This window comes from Pogoniulus pusillus, chromosome 4, assembly GCF_015220805.1.
Source record: "Pogoniulus pusillus isolate bPogPus1 chromosome 4, bPogPus1.pri, whole genome shotgun sequence".
Lineage (NCBI taxonomy): Eukaryota > Metazoa > Chordata > Aves > Piciformes > Lybiidae > Pogoniulus > Pogoniulus pusillus.
The window spans coordinates 48,470,920-48,497,380 of record NC_087267.1 but is presented as its reverse complement, the minus strand read 5'-3'; the positions used below and the strand labels follow the sequence as shown (position 1 = coordinate 48,497,380).

The 26,461-nt window shown below is 46.8% G+C and overlaps 1 protein-coding gene across 3 annotated transcripts in view; it reads right to left on the bottom strand.

Moving 5' to 3' along the window:
• The window catches only part of KIAA0930 (KIAA0930 ortholog), a 67,615-nt gene that overhangs the window by 15,082 nt on the left and 26,072 nt on the right, over positions 1 to 26,461 (bottom strand). For 2 of the 3 annotated variants that reach the window (XM_064142840.1, XM_064142842.1), the window contains exons 2-5: positions 21,348 to 21,496; positions 5,552 to 5,659; positions 4,210 to 4,287; positions 405 to 506 (exon numbers count right to left, since the gene is read on the bottom strand). In XM_064142840.1, the coding sequence (XP_063998910.1) occupies positions 405 to 506; positions 4,210 to 4,287; positions 5,552 to 5,659; positions 21,348 to 21,496 (437 nt within the window). The remainder of the gene's footprint in view (positions 1 to 404; positions 507 to 4,209; positions 4,288 to 5,551; positions 5,660 to 21,347; positions 21,497 to 26,461) is intronic. The other variant, XM_064142841.1, reaches the window with a different exon arrangement.

Sequence of the window (26,461 nt, the reverse complement as noted above, 5' to 3'; positions counted from 1 at the left end):
GATGCAAGGTGCAACATTTTAGACAAACAGCAGCTGTTAAGGGTTCAGATGCACGCAGATCCCCACGGTCCTCCTTAGGGCGCCAGCGATGGCACTGTCAAGGGCAGAAAGCAAGGGAGCTGCATGCTGCACCCCAGCCTTTCTCCAGGCACTGCATGCTGTAAACCACGTGCTGAGATAAGCAGCTCTCACTCCCCCGTACTACTTTAGCCCACTATAAAGACAGATGCTGAAATGCAGCTTTAGGCTCGGATTTCAAGCATGAAGGAAAGATGGGGGTCGAATAAAATAAAACAAAAACTACTGGAAAGTAACCCTCCATCAGCCCAAAACATTTGGTCCACAGGCACAATCAGGACATTTAGACTAGAAGAGGACAAAACTCTGCTGCAACAAGGACTCACCTCTTCAAAACTGTCAATCATGAAGAATATGTTTGGATAGCTGATCTTTGACTCCTCTCCTTTGCTGTCCATCGGGTGTTTGCTAGGAGATGCAAACACTTGCTGGGAAAGAAACAAACAAGCCAACATTTTCTGTTAGACACAGCTGGGAAATGCACAGGCTGAACACAAGGAAGCAGTACCAGAACACCACAGTCCAACACTGCTCAGTCGGCCAACATTTTCACTTAGCTAGAGGTGCTGCACATCCTGCAGGCAAAACAGAGCCAGCTTCTGACTCAAGGGTGTTTGCAATAGTGACCACACTTGTGAAAAGGCCCCTGCAGTTTTCACATGCAAGTTAGAAAATGCTACTTGTTCCACAGTAAACGTCCCTGTGTGCAGCTGACCTCTTGCCAACCTACAGCACAGCTAAGGTGTCCTTTCATTAACTGGGAAAACTTCCTTCAACTACTTTTAAGTTACTGTGACGCACTGCAAATGCACACACAGCACAGAAGCTCCTGCAGAGCAGCTGACCTAACACTGCTTGTTCTCCAGGTGGTTCCACTGCTGTTGTTGCCTTAGTACCAGGATAAGATCAACGTCACTCCGTAATGGGGAGCATGGCCCTCAGGAGGACAAGCCCTTGATTCCTCACACTCATCTTCTGCTTCTCTTTGTTTCCCTACCCACTATGCTTCCTCTTACATGCTCCCTGTTCCTCCATCTGAAGCAGCTCCTGAACTGGAACTATGGTTGCTTTGCTCCTCAAAACAACTTTTGTTTGTTTAAACAGCTGGAGGCTTTAGATGTCCCCATTCCAAGAAGATGAACCGGCAGGCAGAGAAATTAAAATTCAGGCCACACAGCTTTCTTTGCTGCCACCTCTGTTTACAAACAAACATCTGAATTCAAGAACCCTGTCAAATCTCAGCCCACTGTCAATGTGTTGAAAGCTTATGCTACTCTTGCTACAAACCACTGGACACAAAATATGGCCACATCATCTTCCTGGACTTGTGCAAAGCATCCACCACTGTCGTGCGTGACATCCTGCTCTCTAAATTCGAGGGAGGTGCACGGCTGCTCTCAGGGTTGCAATCAAGGCCTCAATGTCCAAATGGAGACCTGTGATGAGAGGAATCCCCCAGGGACTGGTGCTGCTTAACGTCTTTGTCAGTGACATGGATGTGGGATTGAGCAGGTTTGCTGACAACACTAAGCTGTGTGGTCCAGTGAACAATGCTGGAGGGCAAAGATGCCATCCAGAGGGACCTTGACAGGCTGGAAGGTGGACCCAAGCCAACCTCATGAAGTTCAGCAAGGCAAAGTGCAAGGTCTTGCACCTGGGTCAGGGCAATCACAAGTAGAAACACAGGCTGTCTGACAAGCAGATTGAGAGCTGTCCTGCAGAGAAGGACTTGGGGGTGCTGGCTGATGAGGCACTTAACATGAACTGGTAGTGTGTGCTGGCTGCCCCAAAAGCCAACTGTATCCTGGGCTGCATCAAAAGATGTATCAGCAGGTCGAGGGAGGTAATTCTGCCCCTCTACTCTGCTCCTGTGAAACCCCACCTGGACAAGTGCATCCAGCTCTGGAGCCCCCAACACTTGAAAGCCATGGATCTGTTGGAGACGGTTCAGAGGAGTGCTACAAAGATGATCAGAGGGCTGGAGCACCTCCCCTGTTGAGACAGGCTAAGAGAGTTGAGATTGTTGAGCCTGGAGAAAAGAAGGTTCTGAGGAGACCTTACAGCAGCCTTCCACTACCGGAAGGGAAAGGACTGTGGTGACAGGACAAAGGACAGTGACTTTGCACTAGAGCAAGGCAGATTTAGATTGGACACTAGGAAAACGTTCTTTACTATGAGGGTGGTGAGACACCAGAACAGGTTATTGTGAAAAGTTATGGATGCCTCCTCTGTGGAAGTGTTTAAGACCAGACTGGATGAGGCTTTGAGCAATCTGGTGTAGTAGGAGGTGTCCCTGCCAGTGGCAGGGGCATTGGAACTAGATGATTTTTAACGTCCCTTCCAACTCAAGCCATTCTAGGATAGGATATCAGATATTCCTGAGAGGGCTGCTTTTCCTTATTTGTCTTTCCAAAGGCTACATGCACTTTCAAATACAGATTATTCAGAAGAATGGTTGCTTCACAACAAGAAACAGCATTGGAATACCAAGACTCCTCAAAGGTGACACTTGCACCAGTGTCTGAAACAAGGACATCTTCCAGGCATCCTTGTTTTTATAGCAGCCAATGGGAAGGAAAAAAACCCTAACAACAAACTCCAAACTCTTCTCCATTCAGACACACCTGAGGAAAGTACAGGTAGAGATCTTACTGTCAGGCCAGCAGAGAGGCAAGGTAGTCTGCAAAATAACTGAGTGGAAAGTCAGCCCTTTTTACACTGCTTTCATGCCTTAGGTGTTCCACTGGTATGAACACAGCGGCTTTGCCACAGGCCTGGAGCAGCACGGCAAGTCCTAGGCCTGAACAGGGCTTCTACTGCTGCACAGGCATCTGCTAAAGGAAGAATCATCAGGACAGCAGCACAGAGAAAAAGAAACTTGCCATTTATTAAAGCTTAGAGCCTCAGTGGTACACAATGCAACAGAATGTTCTACTGCAAACATGCAGAACTGCTTTTTCTCTTCCCATCGATCAACTCCACACCAGGTTGAAATGTTACCACTGTGTACTGTTAAGTTTTAATGTGTGCTTAGTTTCTCCTAGAAAAGGGGGCACCAAAAAAAAAAGAATAAGCAGTCTCACAGTACAAGCCTCTAAGAATGAGGATCAGAAAACTGCCTCCTCATTCTGAATGCTGCTCACACAGAGCTAGGGCAGGATTTCCATCCTTATCTTTCTAGTTTTCTCCTTATTTCTCCTTCTTTCTCCTCATTCTGAATACTGCTCACACAGCAGGGCAGGACTTCCATCCTTATCTTTCTAGTTTGCAAATCTGCACGCAGTATTTCCACATCTTTCTCAAAAGAATATTGCAGAAGTGAAGCCAGAGTGAAATTTGGACTTGCAAACAGTGGCAGAAGCAATGAGAAATAGAAGGCTTACATCAGTGGTGCAATGTGGTGTCTCAACAGCACCATGCTGGGACTTATGCACCTAACTAATGCCAATGACAAACGCAGCACTCGGCATTGCTGGGTGTGTTTGTGGCAAAGGAACAACCATTTTTAAATAGCAAAACAGAATTAAAGCATTAAAAAGAATTGGCTTATTTTAGGTAAAGCCACGAAAACAGCTGAATAAGCTGAAGGAAATGACTGGGAGAAAAAGCCTTTTAAAGGCAACAGGAGCCTTGTAAAGAATTTCTGCCAGCTAGGAGAATCTGTTACAAGCTCTGCTAGGGAAGGAGCAAAGAAATCTGTTTCCTCAGTGCTTATTATTCTGTCTCCTCCACTACACTAAACCCTGGTTTGACTCTAACCTGTGCACAAGCAAGTGACAAAACCCTTCGGTGTGGAGATGGAAGGAAGGAGCAGTTTGAAAGAGAAAACAAGAATCTCACAAAACGATACACAGCTAAACTGGCAATCAGTAAACTGCCTACCATTTCTTAGCCCTAAATTACAGCCTTATCCTGAGGGCTTCTTGTAACTCAGATCTCACACAGTTTCAGGTCTGCCTTCGGACAGGCTAACAGCTGGGCACACCCCACTCCAGCAGGAGGCAAAGATACAGATCTTGACAGCATGTAGAAGTCTCTAATCGTTCTGGGGGGAGAGGAGCCCCAGAGAGCAGAGAGATGTCGCACTGAGGGCTGCCAGGCTCCCATGCAGGGAGGGCAGCGCAGGCTCACCTGAGACTTCCTCCGGTGCACGTGGATGTCGCCGCCGTCGGCGCGCGTGCAGACGGCGCAGGTCACCAGGTAGTCGAGCTGCGGAGACAGCGGAGAGTGAGGCCCCGGGCAGCGCGCAGCCCCCCCGGCCTCTTCAGCTGGGAGCTAAATGGTCAGATGCTCGCTGCTGCTGCCTGCTTTACTACACCGAACTGTGTGCTACTGTACTGTAACGCCTGCCACCTTCAGGGCTGTCCTAATGAACAAAGGGACACTGAAATCGTCTGTGCAGATGCTTGCTGAGGTGCATCACCTACGGGCAGAGAAACTCCAGCTGGCAACTGCTTAACACTAGCACACTGGCCACCTGGGGAATAAGCATGGCACACATAGACACCCTTTAACGTAGAGATGGAAAAGACATCCTCCATCCGAAAAGAGAAACCAACACGAGCAACATACTAAGAGAGGCAGGAGCCTCTCTTAATGCTCAGAGGGCTGCAGCAGCTCTGCTATGAGGACAGGGCATGAGAGTTGGGGGCTCTGCAGCATGGAAAAGAGAAGGCTTCAAGGAGACCTTGGAGTAGCCTTCCAGGATCTGAAGGGGGCTACAGGAAAGCTGGGAAGGGACTACTGACATAGGCTTGTAATGACAGGATGAGGAGGGATGGGTTTAAACTGGCAGAGGGGAGATTCAAACTAGATTTTAGGAAGTTCTTTGCAGTGAGGGTGGTGAGACACTGGCACAGGTTGCCCAGAGAGGTTGTGGCTGCTCCTTCCCTGGAGGTGTTCAAGGCCAGGTTGGATGAGGGCTTGAGTGACCTGTTCTAGCGGGAGGTGTCCCTGCCTATGGCAGGGGGATGGAACTTGATGAGCTTTGAGGTCCCTTCCAACCCAAACCATTCTATGATAAAAGCTCCACTAAAGCTCTGATGTCAAGAGCAGTGAACTTCCAGTGTAATACATAGCAGCCCTACTCTTTGCATTTCCATTTAGCAGTTCTCTCTCTTACCTGCACCAGTACTGTGAACGATTACAGCAGTATTTCTCGGTTAACAGTCTCCTTCACTCTCAAAAGCTATTCAATTTGACAAAGCCTTCCATAGTGGAAGAAAAATTGTTAGGTAGCACAAATTTTTGCCCAGCTTTATTGGATATATCTAATTTTGAGGAGAGCTATTAGGACTCTACCAAAAGAGCATCTCAGCTTATGTTCATTTAGGCTCCCAAGGCAAAAATCTGAGCTTTGTTTTCTTTTTGTCCAGAAGTGTTCAAATCCTTCAAGATAGGGAGGAAAGGGGAGAGTCCAAAGCCTACCCCAAAACCTCTCCAGCACATGCCATTAGAGAAGCACTGCTGTTACCTTCTGTAGGATGAGGTTCAGGTAGACACTCTCTTCCCAGTCTATGTCAGGGTCTCCCAGGCCAGGAAGCTTCTTCGAATCTCTCCGGTACACTTCAACTTCAACCTGCTAAGAGAAGATCACAGAGGGGTCGACAGAGCACCCAGAAGTGTCCCTTTTCTCTTTGTTTGTTGAGGATCTTTTTTTTTTTTTTGGTGGGGGGGCATACAGCCACAAACTTTGATATGTAAGAAAAAAGTGGACTATTACAACCAGCTGACATCAGACAGGGCAATCCTGTGCTGGGAGGGGCAGAGAAAGAAGGGTGGAATTAATTTGTTAGAAGGCAGATTGTCACACAAGTCATATAATGGAACCATAGAATCAACCAGGTTGGAAGAGAGCTCCAAACTCATCCAGCCCAACCTAGCACCCAGCCCTGGCCAACTAACCAGACCATGGCACTAAGTGCCCCAGCCAGGCTTGCCTTCAACACCTCCAGGCACAGCAACTCCACCACCTCCCTGGGCAGCCCATTCCAATGCCAATCACTCTCTCTGACAACAACTTCCTCCTAACATCCAGCCTAGACCTGCCCTGCCACAGCTTCAGGCTGTGTCGCCTTGTTCTGTTGCTGGGTGCCTGGCAGCAGAGCCCAACCCCACCTGGCTACATCATATGGATGCAATCAAATGGACAAAGCTGAAGTTCTATAGTAACTCAAAGTAAGATTCAGCCCTTCAGTAACTGTGTATTTATTTCAACTCCTCTGGGAAGGATAAAGCTACAAGACTGAAATACTGCAAAGAGAACGAAACCCTACAATCCTTTGGCACTGACACTACAACCAGGTCCCTCCAAGGCCTAATGCACTGCCTTCTACCATTCCTTTGTTTAACTTACAGATATGTTTCTAAATGCCTACAGACTCCTAAACCAGAGCTCCTTGGATTTTGTTTCTTCTAAAACTCTTAACCATGACTTTTTCTACTTGCACTGTAGCAGCACAAGCTAAAGGGAGCTACTGTAAAAACAGGCTATGAGCAGCACAGGGAAATAATCTCTTCTAAATCTATCTCCAAATAAACAAAGGTGATGCTTGCACTCTGGTGCCCAAGAGCATTCCCCAGCTTCCAGAAATACCCTGGGAAACAAAAGCCATCCTGTCTCTGGGAGAAAGACACAGTGAGCAGTTTGGGTGACAGTAGGACCGAGTGGCTGCAGGGTAAAGCTCCAGCTCTAACACCAGAGTGAGACCAAGCAGATGTGATCTCAGTCTCTTTGCCCTCCACATTCATGGAACCTTCCTTTTACTCCAGGCAGAGTTTAATCATCTCTTAACGATGAAGTTGAAACATCCCTTTGCAGCAGACGGCCAGCAAAGTTCCCTGCTCACACTGCCCCTCAAAAGTTACAAAGCCACTGCACAATCCTTTGAAGGAAGAGATCATGGCTGGGCAGGGCCTTTCTTCAGTCACTTCTTCCTTGTGCACCAATTTAGGGTAGGGCTCCCGGGTGCTACAGGCTGCGGGTGAGGGCACACTGGATCACTGTGAACTGCTGCCATAGCTGTTTTCAAAGCCAAGTGCTTAAGCCACACTATTTAAAAGGAAATTAATGTAGGGAATTTAAGGAATTCCATTCCAGGCAATAAACTGCACAGGGTATACAAGGCTGTTCAACAGGACACACCAGGCAGAACAGGAGAGGCCTTTACCCAGTGAGAAAGGAGTCTTCAGCACCCAGAAGGGACAGAAGCAGCACCCATCCAACCTCAGAAATGCAGAAACAGGACTTCTGAATGCTCTCCACAGCCCTGGCTTCTGCTGGACATGTTTTGCACCTCCTGCTCCTGCCCAGCTAAGTGTCTTCAGTGAACACTGGGGGAACAAATCATCCCCACCTAGCACTAGGGCAACAGTCAGACCCAGCAGCCAGTGCTTGCTGCAGCTGCCAGTAGTCTCAGGTTCCCTGCCTTCTGCAGCACCAGAGTATCTGCTTTACAACACACAAGGTGCCCCCACCTAGGTGCACACTGTCTGTCTGGCAATGGACTTCACAGTGCAAGACACCCAAATTGCAAGTTGCTTTTGAAAAAATCCCCAAACCTCACCCCTGATCTCATAAACACTTCCACCTGCAACTTCTCTCTCTCATTTTTAAGCAGTTCTTCCAGAAATAGCAAGAAAGGCATCTTGGCACAAAGTGCTAAATCAGGGCTAGGCAAAAGCAGCACAGCTTTGCAGGGGATCCACTTCCCACACGTGTGCTGTAGCTCACAAATTCATCTCAGCTACCCTTTCTGCTGCTATGGGGCTGGGCACTGGAAGGTGGCTGTGTGACATAAATGTGAAACAAATCAGTAGGCTCAGTTCCACTTGTAGCAAATAATCCTGCTGGCCCTGGCACACTGGAATTTCATGCAGGGCCAAGGACATTGCAAGGACTGGGACTGACTCCATTTAGACCCTGCAGCCACTTGTTCAGCATCACTCAATAAAGGAAACATCCAAATCAATCATTAAAAAACAAACAAAAATACCTCCCCTCCAAAAAACACCAACAAAAAACTACAAGCATTTAAAAGCCTCATATAAAGAATATTAAGCATAAATTTTCACTGTTCTTAGAATCAACCAGGCTGGAAGGGACCTCCAAGATCATCCATTCCAACCTATCAACCTGTTCCGTGCATCTTAACCTCTACAGTTTACAACGAGCAAACTGAATTTCTCTGTAGGCTGACTTAATCTGTTTGTCTCCCAAGAAAGTCTGCTCAGCATCTGCAGTTGATCTTCCTGACACTATACATTAGTACTATACAAATGGCACATATGCCAAGAAGGCAAAACTCAGAGCCTGAAGCCTCAGAAAGCCACCTTACTCAAGCTTAAGTGCAGAACTGCAGCTGTAAGATCATGGAAATGCTGCAGAAATGGCTTTCTTAGCTGTCACTGAGGTACTATCTTCATCTAAGTCTCAATCCAAAAACTGAGGGGTAAGTACTAAGCCTTTTTACTGAAATACCCATTTCAAGTGAAGGTAGGCATTTGGGATCACAGGAATCACAGAAACATTCAGGTTGGAAAAGACCCTCAGGATCACCAAGTCCAACCAATAATCCTACTCAGCAAGCTTCACCCTAAACCATATCCCCAAGCACCACATCTAAACAACCTTTAACCACCACCTCCTTGGGCAGCCCATTCCAGTGCCTGACCACTCTTGCTGGGAAAAAAAACAATTCCTAATGTCCAGTCTAAACCTATCCAGCCACAGCTTGAGGTCATTCCCTCTTGTTCTGACACTAATTACGTGTGAGAAGAGACCAGCACCAACCTCTCCTGCTGAGAAACACAACGAGTTGAAATATAGGTAAGACTTCTCAGCTCTCTGTTCTGCTCCTCTCTGGCAGTCTGTGTGTGGTGGCATCTGCCTTAACTCTAATCTGACCTAACCCCTTACTTCCCCTAACCTCCTTGTTGCCTTTTTGACATTTCACCTCAGATCTCCCCAGATTTATCATGTGAGATACACGGGGACTGCTCTGGATACTTCTGAAGGGAGGGAAAGAGGTGGGGGAGGAGGTTTGGCTCGGGAGCCTCCTGGGCACTCCGTTGTTTCTGGGAGGGGTATTGTGTTAATGTATCGCTTTTAACCCCTATAGAACTGTAAACATTTGTGCATACTGTATACATATCTGCTTGTAAATTGTTGTGATGGTTGAAACTGGATGTTAGGAAAGGGTTCTTTGCAGTGAGGGTGGTGAGACACTGGCACAGGCTGCCCAGGGAGGTTGTGGCTGCTCCCTCCCTGGAGGTGTTCAGGACCATGTTGGATAAGGCCTTGAGTGACCTGTTCTAGTGGGAGGTGTCCCTGCCCATGGCAGGGGGTTGGGTCTGGGTGAGCTTTGAGGTCCCTTCCAACCTAAAGCATTCTATGATTCACTACCAGTACAATGCTGGTGTCTATGCTCTTACCTAGTCCCTCAGGACTGCACTGTTTCTGCCCAGCAACACAACTGCATGCTACATAACTTGCACCCTGTGCCTTGCCTGCTCTTTGCAGAGCCTGTGTGCACTCCTGACACTGAAGCACTGAACTGGAACAGTAAATGGACCCAGGTTTCCTAGGGATCAGGCTGTGCAGTCTGGCAGTCATGCCCTCATAATTCATGCAGCACCAGTATGTGTCATCTGCAAATCTGACCCCACTGTAATTGCATAATTGCAGTCCCTGGTCTCTGCAGAACCCCTTTACTAACACCTTCACTTATGGCTGCTTCCCTCCTCCCCACTGCTGCTAGCCAGGACCCTCACCATCATCCTGCCGTTTCCTCAGTCCATTTTCTATTGTGATTGGCAGGTAACCTGGCTATCTTCCTGCACAGCTCTCATGTTCTACTCTGGTCCATCTCTAGGACTTCATGGGCTTAGATGCCACAATGCCCAGGTGTTCTGGAGTGACACCAGAGGTCCTACCGAGTCTCACAGCTACTTCAGCTGCAGCTCCTACCACTGACAACACAGCACTGAAACTCGTCAGGAGTTATCACCTGCACCAAAAAAGAGCATCTGAAGGGCAAAGGAGCAATGCATCAACGAACAGTGGTGTACTTCATTCACAGAAATACACCTTTTGGAGAGGTATCTGTTACAGACTGGTTATCTTCACCAAAAAAACCCCAAGCCATACAAGATCTTGCCCTGGAAGCCAATATACTGTGTTAAGTTACACACGTAGAGACAGCTGGAACATTTTCATCACAACACCTAGAAAAAGAAACCACCAACTAAGACCCCAGGCTAGGCTTAAAACACCTGTGATAAACTGGACACTTTCTGCTGTGCCTATCTGCTCCCCAAGAGTACAGAACACAATCCTTTCAAGTGACATGAACAACGTGAGCACCGGGGTATTGAGCCCTCACTCAGGAGAGTGTCAATTCTACACAGCTCTCATGGCACTGGAGCTGTTTGATGAAACGTGTGTGAATGGAAATCCACCTTGTTTGCACAGCTTAGCCTGTAAGGCTTGAAAAACAGAAGAAAGCTACAGTCCAAACTGGCAGAGGCTGTCAGATGGGCAGCACAGAGAGCATGGGCTAATGAGACCAGGGTTCACAAGAAGCACAGCACAGAGAGCATGGGCTAATGAGACATCAGTTCTCATTGCCAAACCTCATCTCTCCAGAAGCCTGAAAATACAGTACTTGGGGGACTCTCAAAACCAATATACATGTAGACTTCTGCATTCTCGCCATGACTGATGTCCACAGGGCTATGTTTAACACAAATGCACTTTGGAGGAAGCAATCAAGATGCAATAAGCTACTGTAATGCTTGAAGAGGCCAAAAAAGGCATAAAGAGAAAACTCCAAGTGCTCTGATAGAAGCAGGCCTCCATTAGAATGCAAAGCATAGATTGGTTTAGATCTTTAAGATCAGTGAGGTCAGCCCTTGGATGACAGAGGACATTCAATTGTTCTCTTTTCCTTTCATGGCAGCTCTGAACATCTCAAATCCCAGTAGGTTTGGTCCTAACAGTGCTAACTAAAAGGAAGAAAAACCCAACAGCTACCAAACAAGACCATAAACACCCCCTTGCAACTTTCAGAGCATTATTCCACTTAAAGATGCAATAAACCGAAGTTTGGAACTGGCCTCACAAATGTTAGAAGCTAATGTAATACACTGGTGATGGGAAAGCAAAGCAATAGTGACTTCTGCACTAAGGGAATGAATGAGCTACAGGACCCTGACAATGCAGAGCACTCCACCCTGCTCTGGAGAGCCTAGGAGACTTTCAACAGCGGCTGGCAGCGCTGAGAGTGCCAGATGTTAGAAGGTACGTTCAGTTCAAGCCCTGTGAGGAGAGGCTGAGGGAGCTGGGGGTGTGCAGCCTGCAGAAGAGGAGGCTCAGGGCAGAGCTCATTGCTGTCTGCAACTGCCTGAAGGGAGGCTATAGCCAGGTGGGGTTGGGCGCTGCTGCCAGGCAACCAGCAGCATATCAACAGCATGATGCAAGGGGACACTGTCTCAAGTTGTGCCAGGGCAGGTCTGGGCTGGATGTTAGGAGGAAGTTGTTGGCAGAGAGAGTGATTGGCACTGGAATGGGCTGCCCAGGGAGGTAGTGGAGTCGCCATGCCTGGAGGTGTTGAAGCCAAGCCTGGCTGGGGCACTTAGTGCCATGGGCTGGGTGATTGGCAAGGGCTGGGTGCTAGGTTGGGCTGGCTGAGCTTGGAGCTCTCTTCCAACATGGTTGATTCTTTGATTCAATGAAGTCAAAACTACTCAGTACCAAAGGAACCTTCGTGTACAGTGTTTCCAGCTCATCTTGCTCTTGGGGAGGAAGTGGAGGCAACTCATAAAAAAAAGAAGCATGGTAAAAAAGACTGCTCATAGGCCTGTGTAACAAACACAATGTCTCTGGCTCCAACACATCCTCCATCCAGCGTGTCGGAGGAGCAAAGACACCCGCACAGAGATCGACCTGCCAAAACACGGCCAAAGCAGGCCCCAACTTTTCCTGCTGCATGAAGCCACCATGACCTCAGTGTCTGGGAAAAGATTCCCCACCTCCAGAGCACTCAGACAGTCCCTGCTTGATTGCTGGCCCACAGAGTACAGCATACCAACAGCACAATGCAATTCAGAAGGAAAAGACAGTATCCCAGGGTCTGCAATGACTCTTTGGCACTGAAGTGTGGCATTGTCTCAAAAGAGACCATCACGACTGACACACAGGTCACTCAGCTTCCAACTTTGCCCTCACCTGTATTTAACAAGCTGGAAGGAGTCACAACAGCATGACCTGTACAGGGAGCAGTGCTTTTGTGCTTTGTAACAGGCCAGTCATTAGAGAGCACACAGCCAGTAAGACAACATGAACTGATTTGACCAAGTTACCCATGAAAATCCATCTGCTCACCCATCCACTTGGCATCAACGGATCTGTCTTTATTAAGCAGGAAGAAAATCAAAGCAGTCTGGTACTCTCTGGAGCATGCAAAGAAGCCCTATGGGAAGGGTGCATCCCTGTTCTGTCACAAAGAGAGGGGCAATGACATTGACAACCAACTACATTGTAAGCCTTGCCCAGAATATGTAGAGCCAAGATAAAAGCGTATTGCACAATGCATCCATGTGCTAAAGTGAAAAAGATTCTTCCAGAAGCCATACAGAGCTTTCCTCTTCGGAGTGTGACTACTGTAACTTGGAAGACAAGGAGAAGAAAGCTCTCCAGCACAAAATTCCAATTCCATTTTCCTTGACACTATTAATTATTCAGAGTTGCACCTGATGCTCCTGGATCACACTCTGGAGCCCACAGCAAGGCAGCATAATGCCCAGTAGCTATGGCAACTTAACACCCACCTTAGCTATAAAGTTGAAACAAAGCCCACAGCAATAAAGCGACTGTAAACTGTTTTGTGAAGAGAGAAAGTGCAGCTACAAAGAACATCCATTTGCTGAAAGTTTGCCTCAGTACTGATTTCTTACAACTCTCTCCCCACAACTACTTTGCATAATCAAAGGTCAAAGGAACAGAGAGCAGTAAATTATTTTAAAAGCTGACTAAAATTTGTAGTGTTTCTGTATAAATCAGAATAGCAAAAAGCTATCTCAGACTCTAGTGTCTTGCAGAGGTTCCTTCAGAAGTCAAAATGGGACTACTTGCATGCCCAACAGTAGTTGCTCACCTGATGCAATCCCCTAGGAGAGTCTATTCATAGTCTCTTCAAGAGGAGACAAGAACTCCTTCCCCTTGTTGGCACGAGAATGTTTAGTGACTCTAACTCCTGCTACTCACTCGTGACCTTCAGGCAAGTAACTCTGCAACCCAGATCATCCCAAAGGCAGTACTTACGCCCTAACTCTGCCAAAGGCTGCAGGTTTACTGACATAATGGTGCATGTAATGGGGAAAAAATGCATCTGCTTTAAGTAAATGGGACTTAGACAACTGAGCTCCTTCTCAGTCTCGTCCATCTTTTGAAGGGGCTGATCAACCTCAGATAGGTCTGATAGAAGACTCATGGATTAAACCATCAAGAAAATCAGCAATTGGGCACCTCCATGTTACTACCACTGCTGGAGAAAGACCAAGGAAGCCCCATCTTTTCCTCAGACCTCACATGCCATGAACCATCCATAGCACCAATTACATTTTGCTTTGGTAGCAAACAAAAAAGACAGGAAAGGACTACGCGGATTGAGAGGCACAGGACACTGCTGGAGGGACCCTGAGGGCAGAGCAGAGAGATGAGTTGTACTGTGGAAGAGCCCACAGACTACTGCAGGGACAGAGCCACAGGAGACAAAATGAAAAGCAAGGTCAGTCAAAGGGGATTTTTACAAGAGATCAGACATATCCATGGGCCTGGCTGCACTACTCTGCACCTTCATGCAGGGTACTTCATGGGAATGGAGCCCTTGCCCACTAAAGTGAAGGGCGAAATTCTCAGCAACTTCATAGAAGCTGGGATTCCATCTCCAGATCTTCCAAGGATTGGTAATTTACCCCTCAAGGTAAATTTGACATTGGTTTATCTACTATAGTGTATACTGAAGCTATGAAAAAACAAGCACATCACTCCAGCTATGATGGAACTGCAAAGAGGAGTTAAGTGTATGTGGTATTCATTAACATACAGATTCACCACACAGAGCCTTTTCCTTCAGACCAAGGTCATGCACTGGGTTTACAGATCTATTTGCAGGCCTGCCACTGAAAGCTGCAAACCTTGTAAAGTTCATTAGGCTCCATGTAAGAAATACATCAAGCAGCAATAATGACTTTTAAAAAGGTGACGAATGCTGGGAGAGCTGAAAAGCAAACATGTGGTTGTATAAACATTTCTAGTTGGTGTAAGCACACAAAGGGCAGTACCATACTGCATTGTAAGTGACCAGCTTGCATTTTGTTGTCACGTAAAGACTGCACTTGCAATGATGAAACTGGACAGATATGTTTGGGAAAGTCAACTACTGCAAGAAGAATCCTTAGCATGACTTCACAGATGTACCTTTGTGCCAGTCTGAGCCTAGCTGGCTTATTTTGGTGAGAGGAATTAGATGCTAGGCTGTGAAAAGGAACCAATGGTGATGTCTGCTGCACTCATAGACTTGCTGAGATGGATAAGAACAAGAACATAAACACAGATAACAGAGTTGCTCTCTCTGGCTTCTGGCTGCCTCTCTTCTCTCCCTAACTTGCCATCTAACTAATCCTTCTGCTTCCTAACCCCCCTGCCCAACCCTCCAAATTCACCTTGAACATAAGGCAAACTCTGGGGTAAGGCAGAGGGGTGCAAAGGTGGTTGTAAGCCCCTCCTGGGGACTCTGGTTTCTGGAGGGCTGTTGTGTTTCTGTATCACTTTTTAACTTGTCTGTTTCCGTCTATAGCTGTAAATATTGTACCTATCTGCTTGTATATCCTGCTAGGCTGTGAAAGTAAAGCCTCATTCTTTAATTTCCAGCAGCTGAGCCTAGTCTGGGTGATTGTCTTAGTGGGGGGGAGGGGGTGTAGGTAATACCCAAACCACCACACATCACATCCTTCTTCTTAATTATGCTTATTCTTGAGGATTGGTAGCAGTTAAGGAAGGTAAAGCAGGCAGTGATTTCACCATTATTTGACACAGTTCAGCAGGGTTCCCAGTCACTTAAGGTTGGCTTTCAGCAAGCAAAGAGCTAGAAGCACGCTTCCTTTCCATGGTTAACCTGGGACTTCCTGGAGAGCAGGATGACTAGTTTCATTGCTCAGACAAGATCTAATCACTCAGAGAATAAGGTGACTATAAACTGCATGGCTTGGGACCTTCTTCTTGTGATAACTGAGAGCTTTTAGGGAGATGGCTTCACACACTTGTAAAGGAGAGCGAAGTAGCTTTGTTCCTTGAGGAAGAGGTGCTTAGATTTCTGATCTTGCACCACTTCACTCAGCAGTCCTCTAGCACCTTCCATGGACTAATGTGCAGTAACTCTGACAGGTTCAGAATGGGAGAGCAGAGATAACTGCACCCACAGAGCAACCGACTCATCGCATGTTCGCTGAACAAGTACAGCTCCAATTTCAGCCTGAGAACAGCAAAGTCAACTTGTATGCAGCCTTTTATCCCTCCCATTTCTCCTCCTCTTGATAGCCAGTTCTGCAAAGCTATTCCAAATGTTCACACAGGTTTCAGTGCTGCTGTAATTGCTCACAACCTAACTTTTGTCCTGTCCTTTATTGATCTGGCTGCAGATGATGGCTTAATGACAAAATACTGCCCTGAAGTCAACATTTTCATCTGCATTAGTGAAGTGCTCTGATTTGTGAAGAACAGCCTCTGAAATTCAAGGTTAATTATGCTGCTCATCATCCCAGCTCCCTTCTGAAAAGATGAGGCATCACTACAAACAACCCCCAACTTCAATCCATTGCATCCTCTCCTCCTACTCAACTGCAGTTGCGGGGGAAGAACAGAATTTGGTCTATGACTAGGTCTGACCTGAACGGTAAACTTCAAACAAAACTCAGAGCTCATTTCTCTCTAATGGCACAGGAACAAAAGGCACTTGGGGGCAATCGACAGCATCATTTGGCAGCTAGAAACAGCAGCTTCTTCTATCTTCAAACACAGGAAACAACCTCTTGTAACCGTTGCGTTTCGGTGTTCACTGGCAAAAAAGTCCTGCTGCCCCCATGGAATGAGGGCACACATCACACACAAGCTCTCGCTGATGCACTGTCTCCAGTTTGTGTTTTCTCACCCTTTCCTCTCTCATGGGCCTGGGCAGCCTGCTCTAGGTGCATCTGCCCCCCTGCGGGGTGGACCAGACAACCTCCAGAGGCACCTTGCAACTGCTGCCGTTCTGTGACCTTCCTTATGCTGTACGTTTGTATTTCAACACCAATCACAACTGTAACGCTTGCAAAAGTAATTCTTAATCACAAGCCATTCCTACCAAACAGTGAGCACAAGACATTCCTTCTGCATCAGCAAGCCACAGAAAAGCAGGAAACATCTGAGTGTTTCCATTTTCACCTTTCCCAAGGTACACAGCCCAGCCTAGCAGTGCTCTTCTGTCCCTCAGCGACTCAGACATGCTGCATCTGTGGTATTGTATTATATATTATTCATCACAGCCCTATCAGATGGAGGAACCTTCTTTTCTTACTAATGAAGTTTCTCTCTGCCACAGAGAAAAGGGCACTTTCACAGCCACATGTCTCAGGGCTGCCATGTTTTGTATGCAACTGACACTATATTCACCTCTGAGCCTAGCTTTCTTGTCAGCCTCTTTGACTGCTTAGAATGGAATGCAATCAACCAGGTTGGAAGAGACCTCCAAGATGATCCAGTCCAACCAATCAGCCAGTCCTGTCCAATCAACTAGATCAACTTAGACTTAAGAAGACTCCTTCAGAGACTGGAAGCAATACAAAGCAAGTCATTAAAAACACCCCTGCCACCCACATCTTCTTCCTGAGTCCAGAGCTTACCATCTGTGAGACTATGAGGTTATTTCATCTGCATGCTCATTCTGCCTCAGACACAAATTTACTCTGGAAATAGGAGAGAATATGAAAACATCTTCAGTCCACATGCTTGCCGGCCTGCCAAATAGGTCACAAGCATAGTCCAGGATGCAGACAACTGAGTCCAGTTCTGTGTAGGAAAGAGATACACCTGTGGCAGTAGTACTCTCCTTGCTTTTGTCAAGGGATCTGCCACAGCACACAGAAAGTGGAGAAATGGAGATGATTTTGCCCAAAAAACCCCAAACAAACCAGCACCATAAGCAGAGGCTCTCAAGTAGCAGCTCCTTTGTGTTCACACAATTAGATAATCAAACATCAGCAAAACAACACAAGAAAGCACAGGGATTTCCAAGGCAGCTAACAGGTGGGGTTGGGCTCTTCTGCCAGCAACCAGGGACATGACAAGAAGACACAGCCTCAAGCAGCACCAGGGCAGGATTAGGCTGGATATTAGGAGGAAGTTCTTCATAGAAAGAGTGACTGGCATTGGAATGGGCTGCCTGGGGAGGTGGTGGTGTCACCATCCCTGGAGGTGTTTAAAAGGAGGCTGGATGAGTCATTTAGTGCCACTGGTAAGTAATCAGGTGTCAGGTGATAGGCTGGACTTAATGGTCTTGAAGGTCTTTTCCAACCTGATTAATTCTGATTCTGAACTGTAAAAGAAAAGCCAAATCTTTGCACTTCAGCTGTTGAGCTCTTGACAGAAAAACATAGTATCAATCTCATGATGACAGTGTTCCTTCTCCATCTTGCAAAACGAGAGCACCGTGTTTCTGCTGCCCTCTCTGTAGAAGCCACTGTTCCCACTCTCTGCAACACCTCCACAAAGTGGGCACAGCAGAAGAGCTGTCTCTGTTCTGACTTGCACATGTTGCAATCATTGTTTGTTCCCACGTACTCTCCATGCACTAGGGGAGAATTTATGTGGGAAAAAGATGCCTTTTTCTGGCCATGTGTATCCTCGTTGTGTTCAAATGGTGATGTGGAACTGCCATGAAGCATACCAAACAGCTCCTCCAGAGATAACCTGCTTGCTCACAAAAGGCACTGCTCTGAAAGGTACAGAGACAGCGACAGCAGACTTCACTTGCACTTGTGCTGGACGCTGAGTTCAGCTTGTCCAATCTTCCAGCCAGGCAGATGGTGACGGTGAACTGGAGATACAGCCATGAAAATCCTGAGCAGTCACTTAGCTTTGGAAACTGACTGGTCTTCCACCACAGCCTGTGTTTGCTGTTCCGGGTCTGCATGCACACAAACGTGTAAACCATGGCTCCTGTTCAGTGTTGCCTCCAAAGCTGCAGCCACAACATCAGCAGCTTAAGCTTTCTGAAGACTTAACAGCCTGAATGACTCCCTCATGCATTTGGCAGCAATTCTACTCTGCATTTATAGAAAGCTGAAGAAAACAGGACCTATTCCAAAATCCAGGCAAACTCAGCACAAATACCAGCAGCATCTTCAATTTATCTTCTTGTATTGCTTTGCCCTGTAACTACATACAGCAGCCTTCTAAGGTGACAAAGCATGGTGCAAGGTTGAAGGGGCTAATACAACCTAGCTCTGCTGATCTATCACTGAGGTTTTTACCAGAGTTTCCCTGCTCAGCAGTTGCCTGTTAAAACCTTACTATCACCTTTTGTAATCCCATGAGAAAGCAAAGCCTTCTCTCCACAGAAAGAGCAGAAGCTTGCAGCTGTAACAAAGCATAATCCTTTATAAATGCCTTTTGCCCTTGGAAGAGTCAGAGATATTAAATCTTGATCTAATACTATTTTAAAATCAGAAACCCAAGTCCAACCACTTTAAGCTTTTAAAGCTGTAGTTTTGGCAACGTACAAAATCCTCTGTGGGGATCAGGCCTTAGATTTTCCAGCAGGTCACAGCAACTGGTGTGTAAAGCAGCACTGAGGAGATTTTTTTGAGCCTTAATAGTGCATAAAGAACAAAAAGCCAAAGGGATTCCAGCTTAAAAAGCCTATTAAATCCCTTAACCTTGGTGGTAGAGAAGTTCACCATCATCACTACCAAAAGATGAAATTTACTGCTTCAAGGTGTTGTGGCCAAGATGCTTTTTCATACAGCCTCAAAACTGAACAGAAGCTCTAATATTGATCCTAACAGGGTTTGCTGCTTATCTTCTCCTGCACTTCAAGTCAAATGCTACTGCTCAAACTCTTCAGCTCCGGTAAGCACAAGAACAGGCAAGAGCAACTTGTAATCACACAGCACAGCCATCAAACCCTGAGAGGCGTTTGCTAGATTGACACTTGCTTTCGGCTGACATGACTCACCACAGCACAGCATGCAAACAGTGCGAACGCTGCACTGACCTCACTGCCCCTGCAGAAGCATCACCACTGTCAGCACGCAGACAAACAGCCCCGCTCAAGCCGGTTCTGTTGCTGTCACCAGTCTTAGAGAAGATTACTGTGCTCAGAGCTGTGCAGACCTTATTTTCATGGATATAAACTAAGGCATCGAGGTGCAGCAGGAGGAGCGTGGCCAGCAGGTCAAGAGAGGGGATTCTGCCCCTTCACACCACTCACTCTCACCTTGTGAGACCCCACTTCGAATGTCTTCAGTTCTGGTGTCCCCATCACAGGGAGGCCACAGCTGTTGGAGTGAGTCCAGAGGAGGGACACAAAGATGGTCCAAGGGCTGCGCACCTTTGCTATGAGGATAGGCAGATGAAGCTGGGGTTTTTCACCCTAAGGAGGAGCCTGTGCAGGGACCTTAGAACTGCCTTCCAGTATCTGAAGGGATCCTACAGGAAGGCTCAAGAGGATGCCTAGTGATAGGACAAAGGGAAACAGATTTAAACTGGGGAAGAGTAGGTTTAGGCTGGATCTTAGGAAGAAGTTCTTTGGTATGAGGGTTGTGAGACTCTGGAATAGGTTGCTCAGGAAGGTTATGGATGACCTCTCCCTGGAGTTGTTCAAAGGTGAGCTGGACGAGGCTTTGAACAGCCCAGTCTAGTTGAGAGGCATCCCTGCCTGTGGCTAGAATTACATGACTTCTAAGGCAATGTTTCTGTGGTGTCATAAGACAATGATTCATGCCACATATGTCTGACAACACTCCTTCAAAGTCTACAATTGCCTGGCAAAGCCAGAGATCATCTATAGTGTCTGTGTAAGAACTACCATGAACTTGCTTTGCTATATGCCCAAGCTACAAAGAGATCCACTTCTACATCTACCTAGTAGCAAGCTTCTGCATGGCTCAAGGAGAAAATCACCACCAAGACAACTTGGCACAGCCTGGACAGAAGGCAGTAGCCAATACTATGTCTCCAGTTCTAAACCTTTACGGTCCCAGACAACTCTGAACCTCTTCCCTTTACCTGACTTTCCTGTTTAACTCCCCCTTTCACCTGCCTTTACTTCAGGGGAGGTAAATGAGAGCCCAGTTTGGTGGCTGGCAGAGATACTTGCAGTTGTATTTGGCTTCTATAAATATATATATACAATATACATATTCTTAGCATCTTCCCCTCTCAATGATATGACCTTGGTATTTCAACACCATCTTTCCAAGTGATTATCAAGTGAAACAAAAAACTGTCTAATCATAACTCAGAGAGTGTGAGCAGTTGTTTGGTGTCTCACCAAGTCTCACCAAACTTTGAAGTCAGGCTCAAAAATGAGATACAGGAGGAACTGGAACTGCTAAGCAATCAGCTCACAATCAAACAGGAGGAGAGGCGCAGAGGCACCAAAGAATGGCCAACTAGGCTGTCTGAAAGTGTCTGAAATACTGCAAAGTCACAGAAAAGGTTCATTTCTCAGAGGCTGAGCAGAAGCAGTCAGGAGTGCACTACAAAACAGAGCGTGCACTATAAGGCACACTGCCCACCTTAGTTGCTAGAGCGGGCAATTTGCTAACGCTGATGACATAGTTACTGCCCCTTAGGAAACCTCCTCAAATACACAGTGCCAGTGTCTCACCGCCCTCACTGCAAACAACTTCTTCCTAACACCCAGTTTCAATCTCCACTCTGCCACTTTGAACCCGTTCCTCCTCATCCTGTCATGACAAGACCTTGTCAATAGTCCCTCCCCAGCCCTCCTGTAGCCCCCTTCAGATACTGCAAGGCCACTCCAAGATCTCCTTGAAGCCTTCTCTTCTCCAGGCTGCAGAGCCCAAACTCTTGTAGCCTGTCCTCATAGCAGAGCTGCTGCAGCCCTCTGATCACCTTTGTGGCCCTCCTCTGGACTGTCCCCAGGAGTTCCATGTCCTTGTTGTGCTGCCTCACATCTCCCAGACAACACCCGATGGTTACTCACCTTCTTCCCCTCGGCGCTCTCCCCGGCGCCGTAGGACAGCTTCCGGCGGACGTAGAAGAGCATGTCGTCCTGCCGGGGGGCCCACTTCTCCATGAAGTAGGTTGAAAACATCCACGTCCAGAACACAATGCGGTCATCTTTGAAACACCCTGGGCAACACAAAAGAAAGGAGAAATAAGACTTGTGGAATTCGTGTGCCTCACTTGATTGTGCCTGACATGACACCCAGAAAGTCTTTGCTGCGTGTGGCGCGGCTGTGCCAAACTGCAGCAGCTCTAAGCTTGCACAGCTCGGAGCAAGGTTTCCTACAGTGAACAATACAACCACCACTTAGCATAAAGCCATCGTGGCCACCTCGGGCCACTGTCAGCCAAAACCACCTCCTGGCCACCAGTCTGCTCCTCTGCACAGCAAATATCAGTATATGCTGGCTACACCAGTGCCAAGGAGAGCAACAGGAGCAGCACACTGAGGGAGAATACTCCCAAGAACTCCAGTAGTAATTTCAGAGGCATGCAGTGCCAATGCATGCTCAGCTAATGACACAAAGCCATCTGCTGCCAACACCTTCATTATGTGCTCCCGGGGAGTTTGGCCAATCCTTCACCCTAGTAGCTGACACCTTGCCTGAATCAATGCACAAGAACACACTCATGTAAGGGTAACTCCAATTCACCCTCTCTGACAAGGAACAAAACCCATCTCTTCTTCAAGGAAATGAAGAGGTTTGTGACAGTTTGGGCATTTCCTGCCTCTCCCTCCTCACCAGTGAAAATCACCCAGACTAGACTCAGGCAGCTGGAAGGTAAGGAATGAAGCTTTACATTCACAGCTTAGCACAAGATACAAGCAGATAGTTACAGTATTTACAGCTACAGACAGAAATAGACAAGTTAAAGGTAATGAAGAAACACAACAGCCCTCCCAGAAACCAGAGTCCCCGGGAGGGGCTCCCAACCACTCTGCCACCTTCTTTCCTCCCTTCTACCTTATCCCAGACTTTGCCTTACATGCAAGGTGAGTTTGGAGGATCAGCAAGAGGAGTTAGAAAGCAGAAGGATTGGTTACACAGAAGCAGCCCAGGGAGAAAGCGCAGGCACAGCTGTGTCAGAGACACACTCTAGGTCTTATCCACGTTTGTGTTCTTCCTTTTGTACATCTCAGCAAGCAGGCAGCACCATTGTTTCCTTTTCACAGCCTAACATCTAATTTTTCTCATTAAACTATTCTAATTTGTCTCAAACTAGCACAAGGTTTGAAGCCCTGAATCCCAATTAAGCAAGAAAAACCAGGGAGAATGGGGGAAATGGAAGACACAACAAAGTCTTGTTCAAGGAGCCAGACAAGGACATCAGCATTGGGAATAGTATGGCCATTGGCCTCTCACCATACAGGCCAGGGTTGGAAGGGACCACAAGGATCAGCCAGTGCCAGCCCCCCTGCCATGCCCAGGGACACCCTACCCTAGAGCAGGCTGCACACAGCCTCAGCCAGCCTGGCCTTAAACACCTCCAGCCATGGGGCCTCAACCACCTCCCTGGGCAACCCATTCCAGCCTCTCACCACTCTCCTGCTCAACAACTTCCTCCTCACCTCCAGCCTCACTCTCCCCACCTCCAGCTTTGCTCCATCCCCCCAGTCCTGTCACTCCCTGACAGCCTCAAAAGTCCCTCCCCAGCTGTTTTGCAGCCCCCTTCAGATCCTGGAAGGCCTCAATAGGGTCACCTGGGAGCCTCCTCTGCTCCAGATCTTCCAGTTAATTGCCAAGAAAGCTGACCCATGCCGTAACACTGAACACAACTGCTCCTAAATGCTAGGGGTTCACTTCAGGGCTTCATAAAGCAAGCAAGCAAGCAATCTTTCAAACCAGAAGTGTAACTCAGCAATTTCCCTACTTTATTGCATGTGCAATATTTCCAAGGCAAATCTTTCTTCCAATCTTTAATTACTGTGGTGAGCAGGAGATTAGGCTTCCAAATGTTTTAGCAAAGAGGTGACTGAAATCAAGTCTTATGTCTCTCAAACTGAATTAAAAAGTGATATTGGAAAAAAAGAAATAAATTTAGCAAATAAAAGCAGTGATGAACCCTGCACTGGACACATTAACCAACATCAAGGGGAGTGGTATTAGAAAACAGGTGTGTAACTGATTCCATTCAAAAGCAACAACAGAAACAAACCAACAAACAACTAACCAAATCTTCAAACAAACAAAACCCCAAACCCAAATCACCAATGTAAAGCAAAACAAAACAAAACAGGCTGCAAAAGAACAGAGTAAGGCCAAAGTAGGTAGTTCCCAGAGCAGGGGCCTGGAGCACAGCCCTGTGAGGAGAGGCTGAGGGAGCTGGGGGTGTGCAGCCTGCAGAAGAGGAGGCTCAGGGGTGAGCTCATCAGCTAAGAAAGGACAAGATTATCACTGCTCAGTACGTTCACAGATAAACAGAGATGATAAAAGAACTACTCATGTGTAAGGTCATGCTACTGTCACAAGGACAATTGGTTGTAAACTACCCACCAACACATATGTAGGTTGGAAATCTGAAGCCAATTTCTAAGCATTCAAGCCCTGAAGTTCAGGAGCATCTCCCTCAGCTGCAATAGTGAAGGGAAAATCCTTACAGCTATACAGAGAGAGATCAACATTGCTAAGAAGGTTGATGTGGTCCCAGTGACAGCTGAGGACACCATGACCCAGCCCCACCTTTATATTTAGCAAATACTAGGGAAGAGGGCATGCCTTTGTTGTGATTCATTAATGGTCTCAAAGAAACTTACTACATCTCAGGGGACAGGAAAGGGGGAAAGAGGATTGGCCTGAGTTCACCTGGGGTTCCAAGGAAAACCAAAGGAAAAAGGTTTCCCTTATCAGGCAAAAAATCCCCAAGTTATCTTGAACCCAGCACTTGTAGATTCTGGCAGCAGCTGTCACAAGACCTGCCTGCACCATCAGATACCTTGGGCACAAGAAAGCACTCGAGTCAGTGTGCTGCTCCCAACCATTTAGGGGTGCTTATAACAGAATTTATATGTGCAGGAGAGTAACGGAACAGAGGGAGGAAGAAGGACTTTGTGTTTTCACCCTTGCTGGGGAATGCAGGGCAGACTAATGCACTGGTATTCATCTTTAGTCTGAAGAGAAAACCAGAGGACAGAAGTGCTGCAGCAGTGAAGCTACTCTGGCACTGCAGCATAACGCAGTGTGGCAAGAAAACCTGAAAATCCCTTACAGCAGAGTTGGATGGCTGTCAGGTCAAAACTCAACCTGTCACAGATTAGAAGTAAAATCAGCCTCCAAGCTTCAGAGGTACTTGCAGCCATTGCTGTAATTAAAATTGGCCTAAGGATGCTCTAACTGTTCTGACTGCAGCAGCTAAAGGGCTCTTCTTGAAGCCAAACCCAGCCAAACCACTGCAACACAGCAGGAAGGATAGGGAACAGCACACCAGGAGAATCAGCTTTTAAAATCTGGTACTGAACAGCACAACTTGAAAAGAGCAGGAAAAATTGTAATTGTAATCCAGACTTTTAAAAAATTGAGAGCAGGGGAAAGATCCATTCCAATTTGAAGTCAGAAACTGCCAGATGCAGCATGCCCTTGCCTTCAACCCCTAGCTCCCCAGAAGCACAGCTCAGCCAGCACACCTTTACAGTTATTTTAGTGGCTTGCAGCATCACATTGGCAACCTTCCAGCTTTGCTCAGAAGAAACTTGGGAACTGCTTCTAGAACTGTTCTGTGTAGTTTTGGAACTGTCAGGCTAACAGCCCAGCAGGACAAGTTACTCTTCTCTACAAACCTTCATTTCCCCTCTGCTGTGGGGGCCTCAGCTACACCCAGGACAGTAGGGCTCAGAGAGAAGTTCTGTCCCCATACGTGCCACTCACTCGTAAGTGGGCAGCCTCAGCTTGCAGGTGGATTGCTGATGACCTTAACTCTCTGTTACTATCCTCAGCACTGCTTCTACCCACCTGGCAGGGACCAAGATAAAAACCAGACAATGAGTTGGCACAGGTGTCTACCACATTGCTCCCTCACCATTTGCACCTCACTCAGAAATTGTGCACACACTCCTGTGAAGTTGGAAGGCCTTTAATACAGCACCTGGCATTTGAAAGCCCTGAATTCTCCGATTTCAGGATTTTAAAATGTCAGTTGCTTTTTTCCTTTTGGACAGAGGGGAATTTGTGCCTTCTGCAACACCAGGATTAGATGTTTGCAAGGAATCAAATTCCATCTATAGTCCAGAGCATGCAGCAAGACAGCATCCTGAAAACACTCCTCCCCTGCCAAATTCTGCTTCTAAATCAATAAAATGGAATTAAGAGTTCAGGCCACAAATCTTAATAGACTAAAAGCTGATTACATAATTATGAGACCTTTGTCAGGAGTAAGCCCTAATTACAACAATTTACTGTAATGATTAATTTACATGGACTTTTATCTTCATTAGAAACAAGCTCTATGCCAGCTGCTATGGAGTAAGTGCCCTTGGATTCACCTATTAGCGTTTTATATTCAGCATTAATCTCAGGGAACTGGCTCCAGAGCCATGTAAGAAGTTGTGATTTTTTTCAATGAATGCTTTTCAGAAGAAGGAATCAATGGACAAAGAGAAATGTCACTGGATTCTTTTGCTTCAAAGGATCAGAAGAAAAGACTTCCCACTAGGGGAACAAGGATTTTGTTCAGCATGTGCCACTCAAAGCTTAGAGGAACAATTTCAGCTAGACAGGGCTTCATCCTATGCTTTTATTCCTCTAGCCTGCCATGAGATAATCTTAACTGTGGAACATAAACCTCATTCCACCCAATTCTACCAGAGTGCTTTCCTCTGTAAAATGAGCATCCTTAGATCTTTAATGATTAAATGCTTCTGAAGATCCTCCCAACCCCAGCATAGAAAGCAAACTACAATTCTAAGCAATTCACACCCTATGTAAATGTTGGCTTGAGTACTCTGCAAGGGCAATAAGAGAAGTGCTTCAGGTAGATTAAAGCTACCTTTGCTATTATAACAATTATGACTGCATGCAATCAGAGTGGACACTGTCCAGCGAGAACTGCCAGCCAGATCATTAGGAAAATAATGTTCAGTCACAGGACTGTCCAGGC